Below are 18,344 nucleotides of genomic sequence, written 5' to 3' on the forward strand. Positions count from 1 at the left end.
AAATAAAAGATATCATATGCTCATTCAGAGATCATACATCTACCTCAATCAATAGTCTGGGACCAGCATCTCAAGCTAAGAAGTGGCTTTAATCTCTGTTATGTGTTGAAAATATTGCAATGATGAAACAATAGATTCTGGATATGACTACTGAAAGTAATGCATTTGATCTCTCCTTTCATCTACTGAGGTTATCAAAACTGAATGAACAGTTCAGACCTGGGCTTCTTCTCTGTCCTATTTAGCATCGAACTACATGGGTTTATGAGGAAGGACCTAATGCATGACTGCAATTTATACAATGGGACAGATTTTTTCAGATCTAAGTCTGGAGTGCATAAACTCAGTATTTGTGGCTTGTCTTCCATCCAAATGCTGACAGAAAGCAAGATTAAAATGGTACAGATACAATTTTTTCAACATTTAAACAACACAAAAGCACTCATTCAAATTGTAAAACTGTCTGATTGAGCCCCAAGATCAGTCTTTGTACCATTGATGAATACAATTGTAAAGTTAACTTGAAGCATTCCTCTAAGTAATACCACCTCGTGTCAAAAATAAATTTCTCTTTATAGGTCATTAAGATAATGTCATGCTGTTCAAATATTGGGATGCCAGACATAATCTTTTCAGTGGAGCACGCAATCAATCATAATCATCAAAGCTGAGTTCCTTTTCACATCTAATCTTTGACACAATTTAGAACTGCTCTAAATATTACAGCACTTTAAAGCAAGGCATATAATAGAACCAGAGATTCCTTGGAGTGAATTACAGATATAACTGAGAAGTTCAGGACATTTACATATCAATCACTGATACTCAGAATGAGTTATTATTTGGAACTAATCAAAAGGTTCAAATTATAAAAGCAAACCTTGGCATACTACACAGGTGAGTATCTAACTGAACTGCTGGGAACCATAGGAAAATTACTGGAAATTTTGCTTCTTTTGAAAGATAAACGATTGCCAGGATACCAGGGAAACTGTCAGTACTCCTCTTCTAAATGGTGCCACCTCAGAGGGCAGACAACCCCTCGTCTGACAGTGATCACTGACAGTGCAACAAGGAGGCATTTCCGGAGTGGGATTTGAACCCACTAAACCACCTAATTCAGAAGCAAGAGTGCTACACCACAACTCAGTCAAGACTAACACGAATAATTCAGATTTGTGCTGGAGCGTGACAGACTACAATTCATGGAGACTTGTAGATGTAAAGATTGGTCAGTATTGTCTGAAGGATTGTTTCCACTGGTAATGAGCTGTATGTGTTTGGTGGGCAAGGAGAGGGAATGGTGTTTGGGGTCCTCACATTGTTTGGAGTTCTGTATTTTCTGCTGTCCGGTTTTACATCAATTACAGCTGGGACAGGAATTGCTTGCTCCTGCCTTCTCTGTGAGCTGCTTCAGTCAATCTCACATCATCTGCCTCCTTGCTACCCTGTCCAATTCTGATTGGAAACCATATGTACAATCCATAATCTTGGTGCTTGGCAGTACTTGGTGACAGAAATGTTCATCCTTCACACAAGATTGTTAAAACTCAGTGGGTTGGATCACACTGACAATTAGCCAATGGTTCTGGAGAAAACCAATAGTTAGCTGCAGGACATTTGTCTATATCTTACACATTTCCATATATGCATACTACAGCGCTGAGTATGGAGTGTATTGGAGGTAAGATGCTGGCGCATCTGACTTCTCACTCCATGCCTGGAATTAGCACATAGATGGAACAACTAGCACAACCACATTCATTTATCTTTAATTAAAATTAATGTTTTGAATTAACTCATACAAAGTTGAATGTCTTTAAGTGAACTTTTCAAAGTTTAATTACATTTTATAACTTGTTTTATATGTCTCAGATCAGAGATATTTAGCACAAGCTGTAAGAAGGCCATCTACGGGTGGAGCCCTAACTTCCACCCCCTGCAGTTTGCTCCACCTCTCTCAATAGCTCCAGTTGTGATGCCAGCAGGTCATGGGAGCAAGGGAATTTGGGAAAGAAAACAGTGATGTCCTGAAACATATCGACATTACAAAATCATGTTGGTGTTGTTGAGGTGCATGAAGGCAGAAAAATCCCCTGGGCCTGACCAAGTGTATCCAGGATGTGTGGGAAGGTAGGGATGAAATTGCAGGGGCCCTGGCAGAGATTTTGGTACTGGAAGACCGGAGGATGGCTAATGCTGTGCCTTTATTTAAGAAAGACTACAAGGATAAGCTAGGGAATTGCAGGCCATTGAGCCTATCTTCAGTGGTGGGAAAGCTACTGGAGGGATTCTGGGAATAGGTTAGCACGATGCTATTACAACGCCAGCGATCGGGGTTCGATTCCCGTCGCTGTCTGTAAGGAGTTTGTACGTTCTCCCGTGTCTGCGTGGGTTTCCTCCGGGTACTCCGGTTTCCTCCCACATTGCAAAGATGTACGGGTAGGTTAATTTGGGTTTAAAATGGGCGGCGCAGACTCGTTGGGCCGGAAGGGCCTGTTACCACGCTGTAAATAAAATTTAATTTAATTTAAAATAGGATCTATCAGCACTTGGAAAGGCAAGGACTGATTAGGGAGAATCAGGATGGCTTTATGCATGGGAAATACATGTCTCACGAATTTGAATGAGATTTTTGAAGAGATGACCAAGAGGACTGACAAGAGCAGGGCAGTAAACGTTGTCTACATGGCCTTTAGCAAGACTTTTGACAAGATCCCACATGGCCGGCTTGTTTAGAAGGTTAGATCGCATGGGATCCAGAGTGAGCTAGCCAACTGGACACAAAATTGGCTTGATGGAAGGAGACAGAGGGTGGTAGTGGATGGTTGTTTTTCAGATTGGAGACCTGTGACTAGTGATGTGCCGCAGAGATTGGTGCTGGGTCCACTGTCGTTTGAGAACATTGGTGGCACGATTAGAAAGTTTGCAGATGACACCAAAATTGGTGGTGCTGGATAGTGAAGAAGATTGTCTTAGGCTACAATGGGATCTAGATCAACTAGGAAAGTGGGTCAAAGAATAGCAGATAGAATTTAACTAGGAAAAGTGCAAAGTGAAGCATTTTGGGAAGTTAAGCCAGGGAAGAACATACAAAGTGATTGACAGGACCCTGGAGAGTGTTATAGAACAGAGAGACCAAGGGATAAAGATACATAGTTCCCTGGAAGTGGTGACACAGGTAGACATGGTAGTGAAGGTGGTGTACAATACGCTTGCCTTCATCAGACAGGCACTGAGTACAAGAGTTGGGATGTCATGTTACAGCTGTACAAGATTTTGGTCATACCACACTTGGAATATTGTGTGTTGTTTTCAGTCACCATACTATAGGGAGGATGCGATTATGCTGGTGCAGAAAAAGTTCTCAAGGACGTTGCTGGGATTGCAGGGCTTGAGTTACGAAGAGAGAGTGGATAGGTGGGACTATTTTCCCTTGAGCGAAGGAGGCCAAGGGGTGACTTTATAGAGGTTTATAAAATCAAGCGGGGTATAGATAAGATAGATTGTCACAGATCTTTTCTTCCCCAGGGCAGAGGAGTCTAAAACTAAAAGGTATAGGTTTAAGGCGAGGGAGGAAAGATTTAAAGGGAATCTGGGAGGCAACTTTTTCCACATAGAGAGAGGTAAGTATATGGAACGAGCTGCCAAAGGAAGTGGTAGAGGTGGGTACAATTACAACGTTTAAAAGACATTTGGATAGGTTAATGGCTAAGAACAGTTTAGAGGGATATAGACTAAATGCAGGCAAATGGGATGAGCTGAGGAAGACAGCTTGGTGGGCATGGACAAGTTAGGCTGAAGACCCTATTTCCATGCGGTATAACTCTATGACTCACTGAGAGCCACCTGACCACATATGTTCTGTGCAACTGTGGGTGTCCTGCAAGAGACTTGTGTGATCTGGCCCATTAACTGGTCATTAATCACAACAGTGGACCAGCTATGCACTAACTAGCTGATGCTTTCACCATGTTCAGCAATGACCGAACTTCAGAAGTACTCAAATGGCTCTGAAGCACTTTGAGCCATTCTAAAACAGTGAATGACGTGTATTCTGTTCCCCAAATTGGAGGGAAAACATGAAAAAGTACAAGGGCAGTGTATGGGGATAAAATAAAAATACGCTCTTGTAGTGACTCACCGTCCGGTCAGGCAAACCGGCTCGGCAGTCGGGTCGAGCAGCGTCAGAGCGATGAGGCCCAAGATGGTGGCGGGCCTTGTCTTTCCCGAGCGACAGGGAGAACCCGCACGCGGGAAAGACTTGATGACGTAGTACTTACGTCATTGCCGGTTGCATTGGGCGGGAACAGTCTCCCTTCAAAGGCCCGCGCAAGGCAGGAAAATAAACCAGTTCTTGTTTGACAATCCTTCGACTAGCGTCTTGTTTTATTTCGCGGTAGCAACCGCTACACTCTCTGAAATTAAGAAAAATCAAACACAACGGCCTGCTGCATTGGAAGAAAAATAACAACAGCAAAAACAGAAAAAGCTGTAATACTCAACAGATCAGGCAGCATCTGTGGTGAGAGAAACAGAGTTAACATTTCAGGTCAATGACCTTTTATCAGAAAAATTATGCGGGGTGTGAGATTTTGTAATTGTAATAACTTATAGTTGATAGATGTTGTAAACTACATTTATGCACGTTAATCCTTTGAATTTTCCTTCAAGAGATGCTTTTTGAAGGGATCCATAAAGCAACATGAAACTCCAGGGTTTAGAATATCCTGAAACCTCAGCCTCCCCCAACTCTTACATATTTCAATCCGAAAACTCTGTACAATGAAGTGAATTTGACCCAAGATTGTGCACCACAGGGACAGCAATGAGGATGGAAATTATAGGTAGCTAAGAAAACAATCTTTTCACTCAAAAACATAGTGGATTTCCATCATCTACAATTCAAAGATGGTTAAAAGAATGGACTAAAGAAAATTTGGGAATAGATATTAAAAATGGTTGCTCACTCCTCTTCCATCAAAATATTACCTTCCAAATCATACAGTATTTATATTTGGAATCACAATAGTAAAAATGAATACAATAAATTAGCAACTTTTGTTCATCAGATGTTTAGACGTTCCCTTGGGTATAACTAGCAAATTGATTCAGAGGAGGAGAAGATTGTCCTTCGAGAGCAGACAGAAAAAGATTGACTATACTCACAGGAATTTAGAGGAATGAGGAGTAATGTCACTGAGACATAGAACATTCTAAAAGGGATTTATGGGACTGAAGTCAATTTACTGTCTCCTCAGCCTGAATAGTCCACAAACAAGGGCTCATGGTAAGAAGTCAGCCATTTAGGATTGTAAATCTTTGGAATTCTCTGTCTCAAAATACAGTGGGTGCTCAGCAATTGAGTATATTCAAGGCTAAGGTTGATGAACTTTTGGAGAATAAGGGAACACAGAAGGCTAAAGGGGATTTTTGGTCTACTTCTGCTTCTGTTTCTTATATATTAAACTCAATAAACATTCTTAAAAATCACTGCCCTGTAACAAGTACTATTCACTAACTCTCTTGTGGTTCTCTTCCTGTTTAATCTTCCCCATTTACATAGCACAACAGAATGCAGATATTCATGAGATTCCCTTACATGTAATTAATGTAAAGTTCTGTTTACAACTTCAGGCTGGCTGGGATATTTTCCAACCTCGGGGAATTTGCAAAATTAACCTCATAATAACAACTGAGACTAAAATCCAGCAGCAGACATTGTTTGTATTATTTACTGGCAGTCATCACAAGTTGAGGGCAAACACCCTTCTGAAGGCAAGCATGATAATATTACTTATATAATAAAACCGCAGTCACTGTTGCGAAGTGTGGGTTGATCTCATTTTTGTTTTCCAATGAAGATATTGTCCTTTTGACACCAGAAATGAATTAAGCATAGAAGGTGGAACTTTCATAGGTTCACTATTGTGATTTCTTCCTCATTGGGTGAACATCTGAGGGACATGATCTGAAGGGGTTTTTATTTTTTACACAAGGTACAGTTGCTTTGCCTACACAACAGTGATAAAATATTAGGTAAGCAAAGAAAAGATTACCTTTCACTTTTTAGTTGAGCAAACCGTTTTCTAACATCATCGACCGTAACTTGAAAGAATTCATCAGGTAGTTCTTCAAAATCAGGTCCCTCTTGTGTATGGTGGCTTTTCATATCCAAATGATAAACAAGTGCCTCTCTGTCAACAGGCTTGAAAGGAAAAGAAATAAGTTGTTGGCACATCAACAGCTTTATTGGGTGAAATCCTAGCTACAATGGTGGAAGGGAAATGATATCTGCCCACAGGCTCAGCAGAGGAAATAGGTATAGATGTTATTAATTTACATAAGAATTGGACTGGCTGCCATGACTTCGCTTTTTTAAAAAACTACTTGCAGTCAAAGAACTGCGACTTAACCAATGTATCACCTTTAGATCAAAGATAGCACTCTCAGAGTCACAAACCCAAGCCCAACTCGAACTCCAGAAAGCTGGGCACATGATCTGGGTCGATATTTCAGTGCAATATTGAGGGAGAGGGGAGTCAATCCATTTCCCAAGAGATATTAAACCCAAGTATTGTCTGTGCCAAGGTGGGTGATGAGGAGTAGAATTCTCCTAATCTTATCCAATATTTGTTCCACATACAACACCACCAGAAGTAGGATTACATGCTGTGTCCATACTACACTATTTCCCATGTTACAAGTGATTTTTCTTCAATATTTATTCATGGGTTCTGATGTGCTTTGACCATTAAGATTATAAAAGATGCTAAGTAAATCCAAGTGCATTTGGTAAGAAAACAATCAAATGTTGATACACTTCAAATGTTCACCCTTGATTTCTTTTACACTACTTGACGTTCCTTCCAACTTTAAAACAACTATTGCTTTTGTTTCAAATTTCCAGCATCTGAAGTTATACCTACTTTTCTTTCACTTGCAAAGCAACGTTTACATTTCCAAATAGGAAAAAGAATCCTTCAGTCAGCAAATGTAATTTGAAAATTCACACTGAAATTACTAAAATAAAGGAGTGATGTCAGAATACTTCAAAATAACTATATTAAGCGTTAGCATTCAACTCTTTCAACTTTGTGGTATTCTAATTAAATGTTGCAAGAGCAATAACATAATAAAAGAAAAATCAAACACCCAGGGTAATAATGTCACGCCAACCTACATACACTGCATTATTAACCACGTAGTTCACAAAACTCGTTTTTGGATTTGTTACTTAGAATGCTGAAGTAAATACACCAATACTGAGGAAGGGTCTTCAACATGAAATTTTAATTCTTTCTCTCCTCAGAGATGCTGCCTGACCTGCTGAGTACCCCTACCCCTAAGTATCTGCCTATCGCCCCTCTCACCCGGATCCACCTGTCACCTGCCTGTTCTTGCTCCACCCCTTCACCTTTTTATACTGGCTACCTCCCCTCTTTCTTTCCAGTCCAGATGAAGGGATTCGACTCAAGACATTAACTGCCCATTTCTCTCCATAGATGCTGCCTGACCCACTGAGTTCCTCCAGCACTTTGTATGTTGCTGCTGAGCACTCCCATTATTTTCTGTTTTTATTTCATATTTCCATTATTTTTACACAATTTTCACTATTTAAGTTACAGACTGCTTTGTTTGTTGGAATTCAATGGAATAAATAACATATTTTCACAAGAAGATGATATTACTCATTAAATTTACTTTCAAAAAGGCACAGGGAAAGTTCCACTAACAAACTTGTCTGGCCATCTAAGTTCACATTTCCAGTTGTCAAGTAATGTTCGATGTAATGTCTCAAGCACAATCAAAAATTGTCACAGCTTTTATGAATACTTAAAAATATCATATATCAATTAGTGGATAGGCATATTTTAATTATCGTTTTAAAGCAGATGCATTAATCTGTCTCAGCATGCGCAGGTAAAATTCTATCAACATGGCCTCATCACAGATAGTCTGACTAGGTCTCACCTGACAAATGATCAGAATGATTTTTCCTTGCACTGTTCTAAATATAGCTATTAAAAACAAATAGAATCAATGGTATGATTGAAGAGTGTCAAGTATGTTGGTTGCCCAGTTATTATTGCAACTTGTCAAGCCTTCTGCAATTACACCAAGGGCAGCCTGTTTTGAAGCACATCACAAGTCCAGCACTTTCAAGAGATGCAAGGTTATATTTTTGAATTAGAGGGGCAAATTCAAAGAATTTAAATCAATTAGTAAATTCATAGATAAATAAACTCTCCACTTCATTGAGCCAAATCTCAAATCTAAACAGAATTGAGCTTGACACATACCAAATAAAACTTAATCAAAACTGGATCCTGATTTGGAATTAATCCCCTCAATATACCCTAATTAGTTTTGAGGGGGATGGATAAGGTGGAAGCTGAGAAGATGCTCCTCTAGTAGGGCCATCTAGAAACTGGGAGCAAAGTTTCAGAATATGCAGCCACCCATTTCATTCAGAGATGAGGAGGAATTCCTTCTCTAAAAGGTTTATGAATCTTTAGTGAAGACTAATTATAAAATTTGGTGGAGTCAGATATTAAAACCATTCGGTAGTAAAGGGATATGGGGACAGAGAATGGAAAAGTGGTGTTGAGGTCAATACTGGACCAACCATGCTCCTACTGAATGGCAGAGCAGGCTCAAAGGACAGATGGGCCTACTGCTGTATCTCATGCTCTTTTGTCTGATATTTGGACTACCATACCACAATGCTATAAACTGAACTTGAAGATGCTGCATACCATGCAAACCAAGCAGTATCTACCTTTAAGTATTCTCTTGTTGTGCATGCACCAGAGCCCTCCAACTTCAGTGGCCGAATATCATCTGGGCTCTATAAAAAAATGAAAGAAGAGATTACAGAATAATCAGCATTACCTGCATTCATTATTTGGACATGTGTTAGAAGTTAAATTTGAAAAGATAAACAAGCTAGGGTGGTGCATCTCTAAGGGGAAATTTAGCACAGTAGATTATAGTACAGTGGGTTAAAATCAGCTTAATTATAGTTTTTTTTAAATGAGTAAGGTGTGTCTGCATTCAACAGCTCTCCTAAACATACCAGTCCCATAATTCTTGTGCCTCCTCAAAACAAGCCAGTGTCTTCCTTGTAGTATATTTAGAAGAGCCATCATAACTAGGACCATCAATATAATTCTTTTTATAGACAAAAAATAATTACTGGTGCTCAGAAACCACAACTGAATGAGCCCGGTTACTAGTAACAAGATCTTGAATGAACTCTTCAGGGGAGGACAATGGAGCTGAAGCTAAAGAGTCACAAGACTTTAAAAGTGCATCATTTCTTTCAGACATTAATGAAGGTCTTGAGGGATGGGTTGGGCCAGGGATGACATTTGCACAAATGTATGGATGTTATATGAACTTGGTGCAGAGTCTGTGGTACAATTCCAGCAAGCCCCATTCATAAATCTCATGCAGCCACAAACCCACCTTTCCCTCATGAAAAACCTAACTGCCAGGAAACTTTAAATAAATGTGTTATATTCTTGAAAATGAATAACACAAATCTGCCAAAATGATATAATCTAAAATGTACTAATTGAAGATTACATTAGAATGTTCCAAAACTTTAAGGACACTTTCATATTTCACAAAATTCCAGCTATTTTTATCTTTTTTTTAAAACTGAATTTGGATCACAGTGATTTAGTGCTTTTTAAAGTAAAAGGTGGCCTGCTTTAAAATAAAAGATGGTGCACACAAGGGGCTTGAGGTCAATGCATTACATACCCAGGCTTTAAAAAAGGTTTCCAAACATCCACAAGGAACGGAAGAAAAATCTCAATAAATCAAATCTCAGTGAAGGAAATATTGTTACCCACAGCAGAGAAAAGCAACAGTTGAGAACTATAGTCATTTGTTGCTAGCAAGGTTAGAACTCATTGCTAATTCTTAACTGCCCTTGAAAAGGTGGTGGTGAACCAACATTTTAAACCACTGCAGCCTTTTTGATGAACGTACACTGGCAGTGCTGTCAGCTGTGGAGCTTCAGGATTGAGATCAACCATTAATGAAAGAATGGCAATATATTTCTAAGTCTGGAGGGTGTGTAACTTGGAGGAGAGCCTGTAGGTGCACAGCACAGTGGTGTCGTGGTTAGTCCTGCTGCCACAAAGCTCCAGCAACCCATGTTTAATTCTGACCTCAGGTGCTGTCTGAATTTTTATATTCTCCCTGTGACTGTGTGGGTTTCCCCATAATGCTCTGGTTCCCTCCTACATCTCAAAGATATGCTGCTAGGTAAATTGGCAACTGTAAATGGGTCCCAGCGTAGGTTGGTGGCAGGAGAACCTGGATGGGGTAAGGGCAGTGTGGTAGGGTAGTAGGGGAAGGAGGAGGGGAATTGATGGCCATGTGAGAGAGAATCGGTTACAGGAAGATAAAACCCTGCATCAGGGCTAAGGGTCCAATTCCTTTCCCCCCCACAAATGCTGTCCGACCTGTTGAGTTCCACTAGTAGAATGTTCATTGCTCCAGATACCAGCATCTGCAGTCTTTTGTGTCAGTACAAGAATAAACATAACCTACATGGAATCCACAAAGCAACTATTCTCTTGCTCACACTTTAAGTAATACAATTCCAACATGTCTATCTTCATCTGTTACCACCTTTACCTCTTTGTGACATGATGACTAAAACTGAACATAGCCCTCTAAATGTGATTTGACCAGTTTAGTGACAAGTCTTAGCAGTGGACTGGCATAGCGGTTAGCATAACGCTTTACAGCGCCAGAGACCCGGGTTCAATTCCGGCTGCTGTCTGTAAGGAGTTTGTACGTTCTCCCCGTGTCTGTGTGGGTTTCCTCAGGGTACTCCGGTTTCCTCCCACATTCCAAAGACGTATGGGTTAGGAAGTTGTGGGCAAGCTATGTTGGGGCCGGAAGCGTGGCGACACTTGTGGGCTGCCCCAGAACACTCTACACAAAAGATGCATTTCACCGTGTGTTTCGATATACATGTGACTAATAAAGATCTTATCTTATCTTATTATGCTGCTTTGGCTATACATCATGGCATACTATTCGATATGTTACTTGCTTTGTTATCTTGCCTGGATATTGTCATTCCCAAATTCATTTATAAAGCTACCAGTTTTGATGCAATTCCATTCTCTGAACTACAAAAAAGCCACAATTAACAGACAAGAGTTTGATTATGTTATGCATTTACTCCTCACTTATACAGAGAAGTACAGGACTAAAACATGTTGGCTCATCACAAAATTAATACCTCTCAATCACCAACACTCTTCATCTCTTCTCAAATTCCCTTTAAATCTTCCATGCCATCTGCATCCTCAGTCTGCCCTGAAAAGCCTATTCTGCATGTGTGAATCTTCTCCGAGTTAATGCAACTTCTGTCTGCCAAGCTGAAATCAATGATCCCAACGCTAAATTTTCTGCAGGAATCTCAAATATTTTTGGAGTCGATCATTTCCCCTTAGAGACTTTAACTCTTAAATACTTTTTGGTCTACAAGTCCCAGTGCCTCCTGGCTTGGAGAGCTTAATCTAGGATCCAGTTCAGTAGCCCTCTCCCACACTGATTCCAATGCCTTGCTGTGGTATAGCGACCAGATTGTACAAATATATTTCACTTTCACAATAATAAAGGGAACTTTCATCTGATTACTTTGGGTTGGTTTCTATAATAAAAGGACAGAGCTCAACTTACTAATTAAGTAAACCTCACTGAATTCTGATCATGGTGGAGCCTATATATACATATATTTATCTTCCAAATTCAATCCATGAAATAAATTAAGAGCATAAACTTGGAATGCTTAGAAACCATGTCCAATTCACTTTTCTCTACAATTAGATGAAAATGTAGCTCTAGTGTGGTAAAGCTGGTACACTATTTATAAATCAGCTTCAAATCTTGTGAGGAAGGGTAGGAGCACAGTTTAGAATACCAAACATAAAATGAAGCCATCGTTAACCTAAACTCTCGAGGGAGGGGGCTAGAGTCAATACTTCACAACGTTAAGGTGCAGTTTATATAAGACTGGATATCAGACCAGCAATCTGGTAGCTCTGGGTGGAAGGTTCAGAGGTGGAGCCCGAAAGTTACCAACATAGATTTGGAAGCTGACCGCATGCCTGCGGATAACGTTGTCAGCAGGCAGCATACATATAGGAAGTAAAAAGGGCATGGACTCTTTGAGAATGTCCAAACTGGGAAGGGAAATCATTGCTGGAGAAGCTGTGTACTGATGGGAAAGAGTGGAACAAAGCAAGGACAATCCAACAGAGTCGCAGCACTGCAGGAAAATTATGAATTTTGATGAATACTGCAGAAAGCTCTACAATGACATTAAGGCCATAAAACACAGGAGCAGAATTAGGCCATTTGGCCCATCGAGTCTGCTCCGCCATTCAATCATGGCTGATTTATTTTTCCCTCTCAACCCCATTCTTCTGCCTTCTCCCTGTAACCTTTGACGCCCTTACTAATCAAGAACCTATCAACCTCCGCTTTAAATATACCCAATGACTTGGCCTCCACTGCCGTCTGTGGCAATGAATTCCACAGATTCACCACCCTCTGGCTAAAGAAATTCTTCCCCATTTCTGTCTAAAGGTACGCCTTATAAAGCCTCAGCATTACATTCTTGCTTTTATATTCTAGTCCAGTCGAAATGAATGCTAACATTGCATTTGCCTTCCTTAATACTAACTCAACCTGCAAGTTAACTTTCAGGGAATCCTGCACTAGGTCTCCCAAATCTCTCTGCACCTCCGACTTCTGAATTCGCTCACTATTTAGTGGGTGTGGAGGGGGTTAGCTAAAGTGGGAGAATTCAATGTTCATGCTGTTAGGCTGCAACGTTCCAAGACGGAAAATGTGGTGCTGTTCCTCCAGTTTGCGCTTACAATTCTCCCGGCAGTGGAGGAGGCTGAGGACTGACATATCTGACGGAAAATGAGGTGCTGTTCAGAATCATATCAGTCTTCAGCCTCCTCCACTGACAGGAGAATTCCAAGCGCAAACTGGAGGAACAGCACCTCATTTTCCATCTTGGAACCTTGCAGCCTAACAGCATGAACATTGAATTCTCCCACTTTAAGTAACCCCCACCCCCTCCACACCCACCATGCCTCTTCTTTTCTTCCCTTCCCTAGCCCCCTATTTTCCTCCTTACCTTTTGACCCATCCCCCAGTGGATCTGCTCTCCCTTCCTCCCCCGCACCTGCTTATCACTACCTCTTACCTTCATCTACCTATCACCACCTTGTGCCCACCCTGCCTCCCCTCTTTTGTCCACCTATCACTGCTCTGCTTTTCCCTCCTATATATTGGGCTTCCCCTCTTCAGTCCTGAAGAAGGGTCCTGACCTGAAACATTGACCGCCTGCTTTTCTCCACAGATGCTGCCTGGCCTGCTGAGTTCCTCCAGTATCATAGTTTTTTTCAACTCTACTCCTAACTTTGGGACTATTTGATGCAAGAATGGGTTCATTTCATTTTAAACTTCACACCCCTGCAGACATATAAAAGAGCTCATGTGGGCTTTAGAAGGAAGTTACGAGAACCAGCTTATTTCAAAGATAGCACTATTTTGCAGTAATCTAATTAATAATTTTAGGGTGTGTCCATACAGCTCAGAGTCAAATCCCTACTGCTCTGAAGCACTTAAATATATTTATCTACTTATAAAGATCCTACATGAATGCATTTTTTTTAAACAGAAGTTCAGGACAGGACACCAAGATGGAATCCAGCTGCAGTTAAGTAGACATGTATGCCCAACTCATCCTGACAACCTTCAGTACCTGGAAAGTCAAAATGAGGCAATTCCTGATATGAGCATCCCCTTCCAAAGATCCCAAAATGCCAAAGGATCACATTTGGAATGAAGGGAAGCTTCACCTGTCCCAAATCTGACAAAGTTCCCAGAGGACTGGATTCTATAGCACTGGGGAGACAAAGTCCCTAAACTCCTCAGCTAGAGGAATGGAGGTGAAAACCAGAGTTATTTAATAAACAATGGATGTGGGTATTGGAGAAATGTTAGGGCTTTTCCTGATAAACAAAGATGGACTGAATGTATAGTTATATTATGAGTTTTAGTAGCATTTTGGTAGTTCAAAAATAATATTTAGGAACACAAAACTTCACCAGATTAATAAGTAAACTATTTTGCTTGACACCCTCAAGCAAAACTACACTTTTAGGCATTTAGGCTTCCATCATAAAAGAGATCGCATGTCTAGTTCAGAATCCAATACAAGTTAAAGACATTGCCTCAATGCACCACAAGAAGAGAGTTCTTCAGCTGCAACCTGTCTTCATTGACCCAATCAATATATCAAAAAATTGGGAAACTAGATAAAAGGGATGACAGAAGTACAGAAAATGTCAGACATGTAAAGCACATCCAATACAAGCAGTATCCAAAGTCCCAACATTTGCCAAATTCTGAATTTATCAAAGAAGCTACTGCTAGCTTCCAAAAAACAGAAATAATTTATAAAGATAAAATGTGCTGAAACTGAGCATCAAAATTTGTTTAATTATTAAAATAAACATAGGGAAAATGTTAATTCTAATAAATGACTCACCTCAAAAAGGGAATTGTTGAATCTAAGCAGTTTTGGAATTAGAGTGCAACCAGGTTACAGGAAGATATTAATGAGTCAATATATTTAATTTTTAAAAGTCAATATCTAGGTTTCATGTTGATGACAGATTATAAGCATAATGAATATATACTGGTCAAAATTACATTAGACCTTTACTTCAACACGGAAAAACTAAGAAGGTAGAATCTTTCAACTGCATTCTTCCCATCCACTTACGATAAAGGAAATTTGCAATAAATCACCAACTTCTAACAAACTAATAATGAGCTGAACACATTTAAAGCATACCAATGGGAAACACCCACATACCTGCACTAAAACCACAGTGGCTAAACATAGCCATGGATGTGTGGGACTACCATGAATATCCTGGCCTTGAAATTACACTTACTTGTGTACAAACGCTTAACAGTCATCTCAGATTGTTCTCCTTACATTTATACCATATGTATTTGGCACAGTTAACAGATTCTGGTGCTCCCATACTTTGCAAAGCAAATGAAGTATGTTTATTTTTGGTCATGTGCATGAGGGACACCAAAGTCACACACATAGACTTAATGAGTCAAATTTTAAATATTCCGATTTTATTTTTAGAAGAACAGAAATGCCTGAATGCATCGCTTCAATACCAGAATATCCAGCTCAAATAGAAATTACCACATTGCATCACTTTTAACTGACCTCTTATATGATAAGATGGACTCTTGACCTCACAATCTACCTTGTCTTGGCCTTGCACTACACTTTCTCTGTAACACTATATATTCTGAATTCTGTTATTGCTCTCCCCTTGTACTACCTTGATGTACTGAGGTGTTGAAATGATCTGTATGGATGACAGGCAAAACAAAGTTTTTCACTGTACCTCAGTACATGTGACAATAATAAACCAATAATAATTAATCATTGTGTGACACTGCCCCTCTTGACCTGGAGGAATGTTAAAACACAGAATGTTTTATGCAGAAACATAAACTGGCACTAACAAAATGATGACTGCTTCAAGCTAGAAAAGTCACCCTTGCAGGAAAGAGATCAGTGGGCATAGTCTTCTCAATAAATAAAATGCCAGCCCATTTATTCACCTACTGCCAATATGCGTTTGTCTGCAGCAGTAGGTTATTGCCTTTAAGGCGAGGAGTTTAATACTCAAAAGATGATGCTATAAATAACAAAGCAATTGCTTCCAATTACATTCACCCAGTCACTGATAAAGACAAGAAATATCAAAGGGTCAAACATGCTTTACAGGGGCTGATGCTTAATTGTTACAAGAAGCCATAGTTTCATTTATCATGGGCAATGTTTGTGGTCTCTGAACATGTGGCTTTGAAGTTCTGAAGTCAGTAAGTATGCATAATGGTTCCTACTCCTTAACTCTCACCTTCATCCAAAAAAAAGCACTATTCAGCTTATGTGAATACATGCACCTCTCTTAAGTAGCATGTGAACAAGTAACACCTGCACTGATTAAAAATAAATTTTGAAAAATATATTTTTATATCATTTTGACAATATACATGTCATGTCCTGATGAAGGACAATATATTCAGTCTTGATAAAGGGTCTTGACCCGAAACGTCGACTCCCTCTGTAGATGTTGCCTGACCTGCTGAGTTCCTCTAGCATTTTGCGTGTTGCTCAGAATTTCCAGCATCTGCAGTCTCTTGTGTCTACATTTCAACAATATACAATGCTGTTTACTCAATAAATTGATTCTCTGCACACACCTGGTGTTGAATCACTTTCAGCCTCTCATTTCACGAATTTTCAAACAGCCTTGCAATGGGCAACACATACCACTGCTGAATTTGACCAGTCACATTTTGCCCACTTGCAAATTTTGTTTAATTTCTCTCTGATCCTTTGGCTGTTACATCACACCATTGTCCACCTAATTTAACGTTTCAAAATTTACCAAATGAAGCAGAAGATATTCTGATAGATGGAAAGTATTCGGTGTCCCAACACATGTCCACAGGACTCTCCAAAGAGAACATCTCCACAGGCCAACTCTCCTTCCTGCTATTAACTGTATCCTGTCTTTCAGCAAATTGTAATGTATGTATTATCAAGATAAGCAGTGCCTTAAATCCCTTAAAGATCTACTTATAACCTGTTAAAAAAAAAGTGCTAGCAGTTTAGCACCTGTCACATGATGAATGGGATCAAGATCATCTGTGGACTTCAGACAAGGACAAAGGCAAAGTTTCCAGCGCTATTTGGTTCTGGGCACAGACATAACTTAATTTCAATTTTAAGACCATTCATTGCCCTTTCCTTTATATAGCTATTATAAATTCATATAGATGCATTTACAATAGAAGCAGTTTACATAATTAGTATTTTGTAAATGGTGATCTTGTGGCTTTTACACTGGAGGGAGGTGTAAATAATATGACAGGTTACATATATCACTTCCACTTTAATTGCAGATACAGGAATATGTAATGTTGCCAGAAAGTGCTGGCAGATGCAAGACTTTCCTTTTAAAAAAGTGTGGATAGTATCTTGCTTCCATTCCCTGATTGCCTTCTAACGGCATTTTTTAAATATATTTATGGACGTGCTATATTCTTCTGAGACATCTTTTTCTGTTTTATCCAAAAAAGCAGGGCAGAATTTGTTCCGTTTATTGTACTCTGTGCATTGTACTCTATTGTTAACTTAATCAGGAGATTATTTATTTAGTCTGCATTGTTGGTCTATGGCAGATACCTACCATCACGTCTCAAGTCCCAGTCAAGTTCTTTAAGCTTTTCTTTTGTTCATCCAAAATTGGCTCAGTTAAAAATATATGTTGGTGTTGCTCATCCATGGAACATAGAAGTTAATAATGTTACAGATGCTGTCATTCTAGGGTGACGTAAATCTCATCTGAATCATATCCATAATATCTGTTGGGACCCTAAAACAGTGGCAGAAATTCAGCATGTTTTACTGTTGCTAGCTAGGGTGAGCATCTGCTTGAACTCCATAGTTTACATTAAATTGGTTAAAATTGCTCAATGTGATCTTTCTGATTGTACCTCACTTCCTAATTATTTTGTAAGTGTTTTATTCTATTCATTTTGAACTAGTGATCAATACCAAACCCAATAGTTACTTTTTTCCTTGGTCTTCTTAGTTGGTTGGGAACTGATCTTAAACCAATGGGTTCAATACCTTATTCATCAATTTTACATCTTTGATTAAATAATCTCACTCCTGTCGACTTGGATCTTCCAAATCACAAAGTTATTCTGTAAAACCTCAACTCTTCTTTCTTAGGACATTTGCTGGGTATTTTCCCCTTTTGGAACCAAATATTTCCACCTTACCCTTTGTAAGATAACACTCTTGCAAATAGAAAAGCAAAAACTGCAGGTGCTCAAAATCTGAAATAATAACAAAAGATGCTGGAAATACTCAGCAAGTCAGGCAGCATCTGTGGAGAAATAGAATTAATACTACAGGTTGAAAATCTTTCATCAGAACTAAAAAAGATAGAAATCAAATGTTTATTACCACTCCTATTAATTGAAGAGTGTGGAGCACACTCCTCTTTACTCTCAACGCAGAGTCAATTAATGTAATCTGTATTGGTTCCTTCTATGGTTGGTTACCCACATTTCCCTCTCTGTTTTACAAAGTGTAGTGTGATAATCTTCTCTTCCATCATATTAACGGTATAGCCAGGTAGTCTAGAGCTAGTTCATAGATGGGGAAGGGGGAG

The 18,344-nt window shown here is 39.5% G+C and overlaps 1 protein-coding gene across 2 annotated transcripts in view; it reads right to left on the reverse strand.

Annotated features, from left to right (window-relative positions):
• aspscr1 (ASPSCR1 tether for SLC2A4, UBX domain containing) overlaps positions 1 to 18,344 on the reverse strand; it is a 193,471-nt gene that overhangs the window by 68,751 nt on the left and 106,376 nt on the right. For both annotated transcript variants that reach the window (XM_052033268.1, XM_052033269.1), the window contains exons 8-9: positions 8,783 to 8,851; positions 6,060 to 6,208 (exon numbers count right to left, since the gene is read on the reverse strand). In XM_052033268.1, the coding sequence (XP_051889228.1) occupies positions 6,060 to 6,208; positions 8,783 to 8,851 (218 nt within the window). The remainder of the gene's footprint in view (positions 1 to 6,059; positions 6,209 to 8,782; positions 8,852 to 18,344) is intronic.

Source organism: Pristis pectinata, chromosome 18, assembly GCF_009764475.1.
Source record: "Pristis pectinata isolate sPriPec2 chromosome 18, sPriPec2.1.pri, whole genome shotgun sequence".
Taxonomy (NCBI): domain Eukaryota; kingdom Metazoa; phylum Chordata; class Chondrichthyes; order Rhinopristiformes; family Pristidae; genus Pristis; species Pristis pectinata.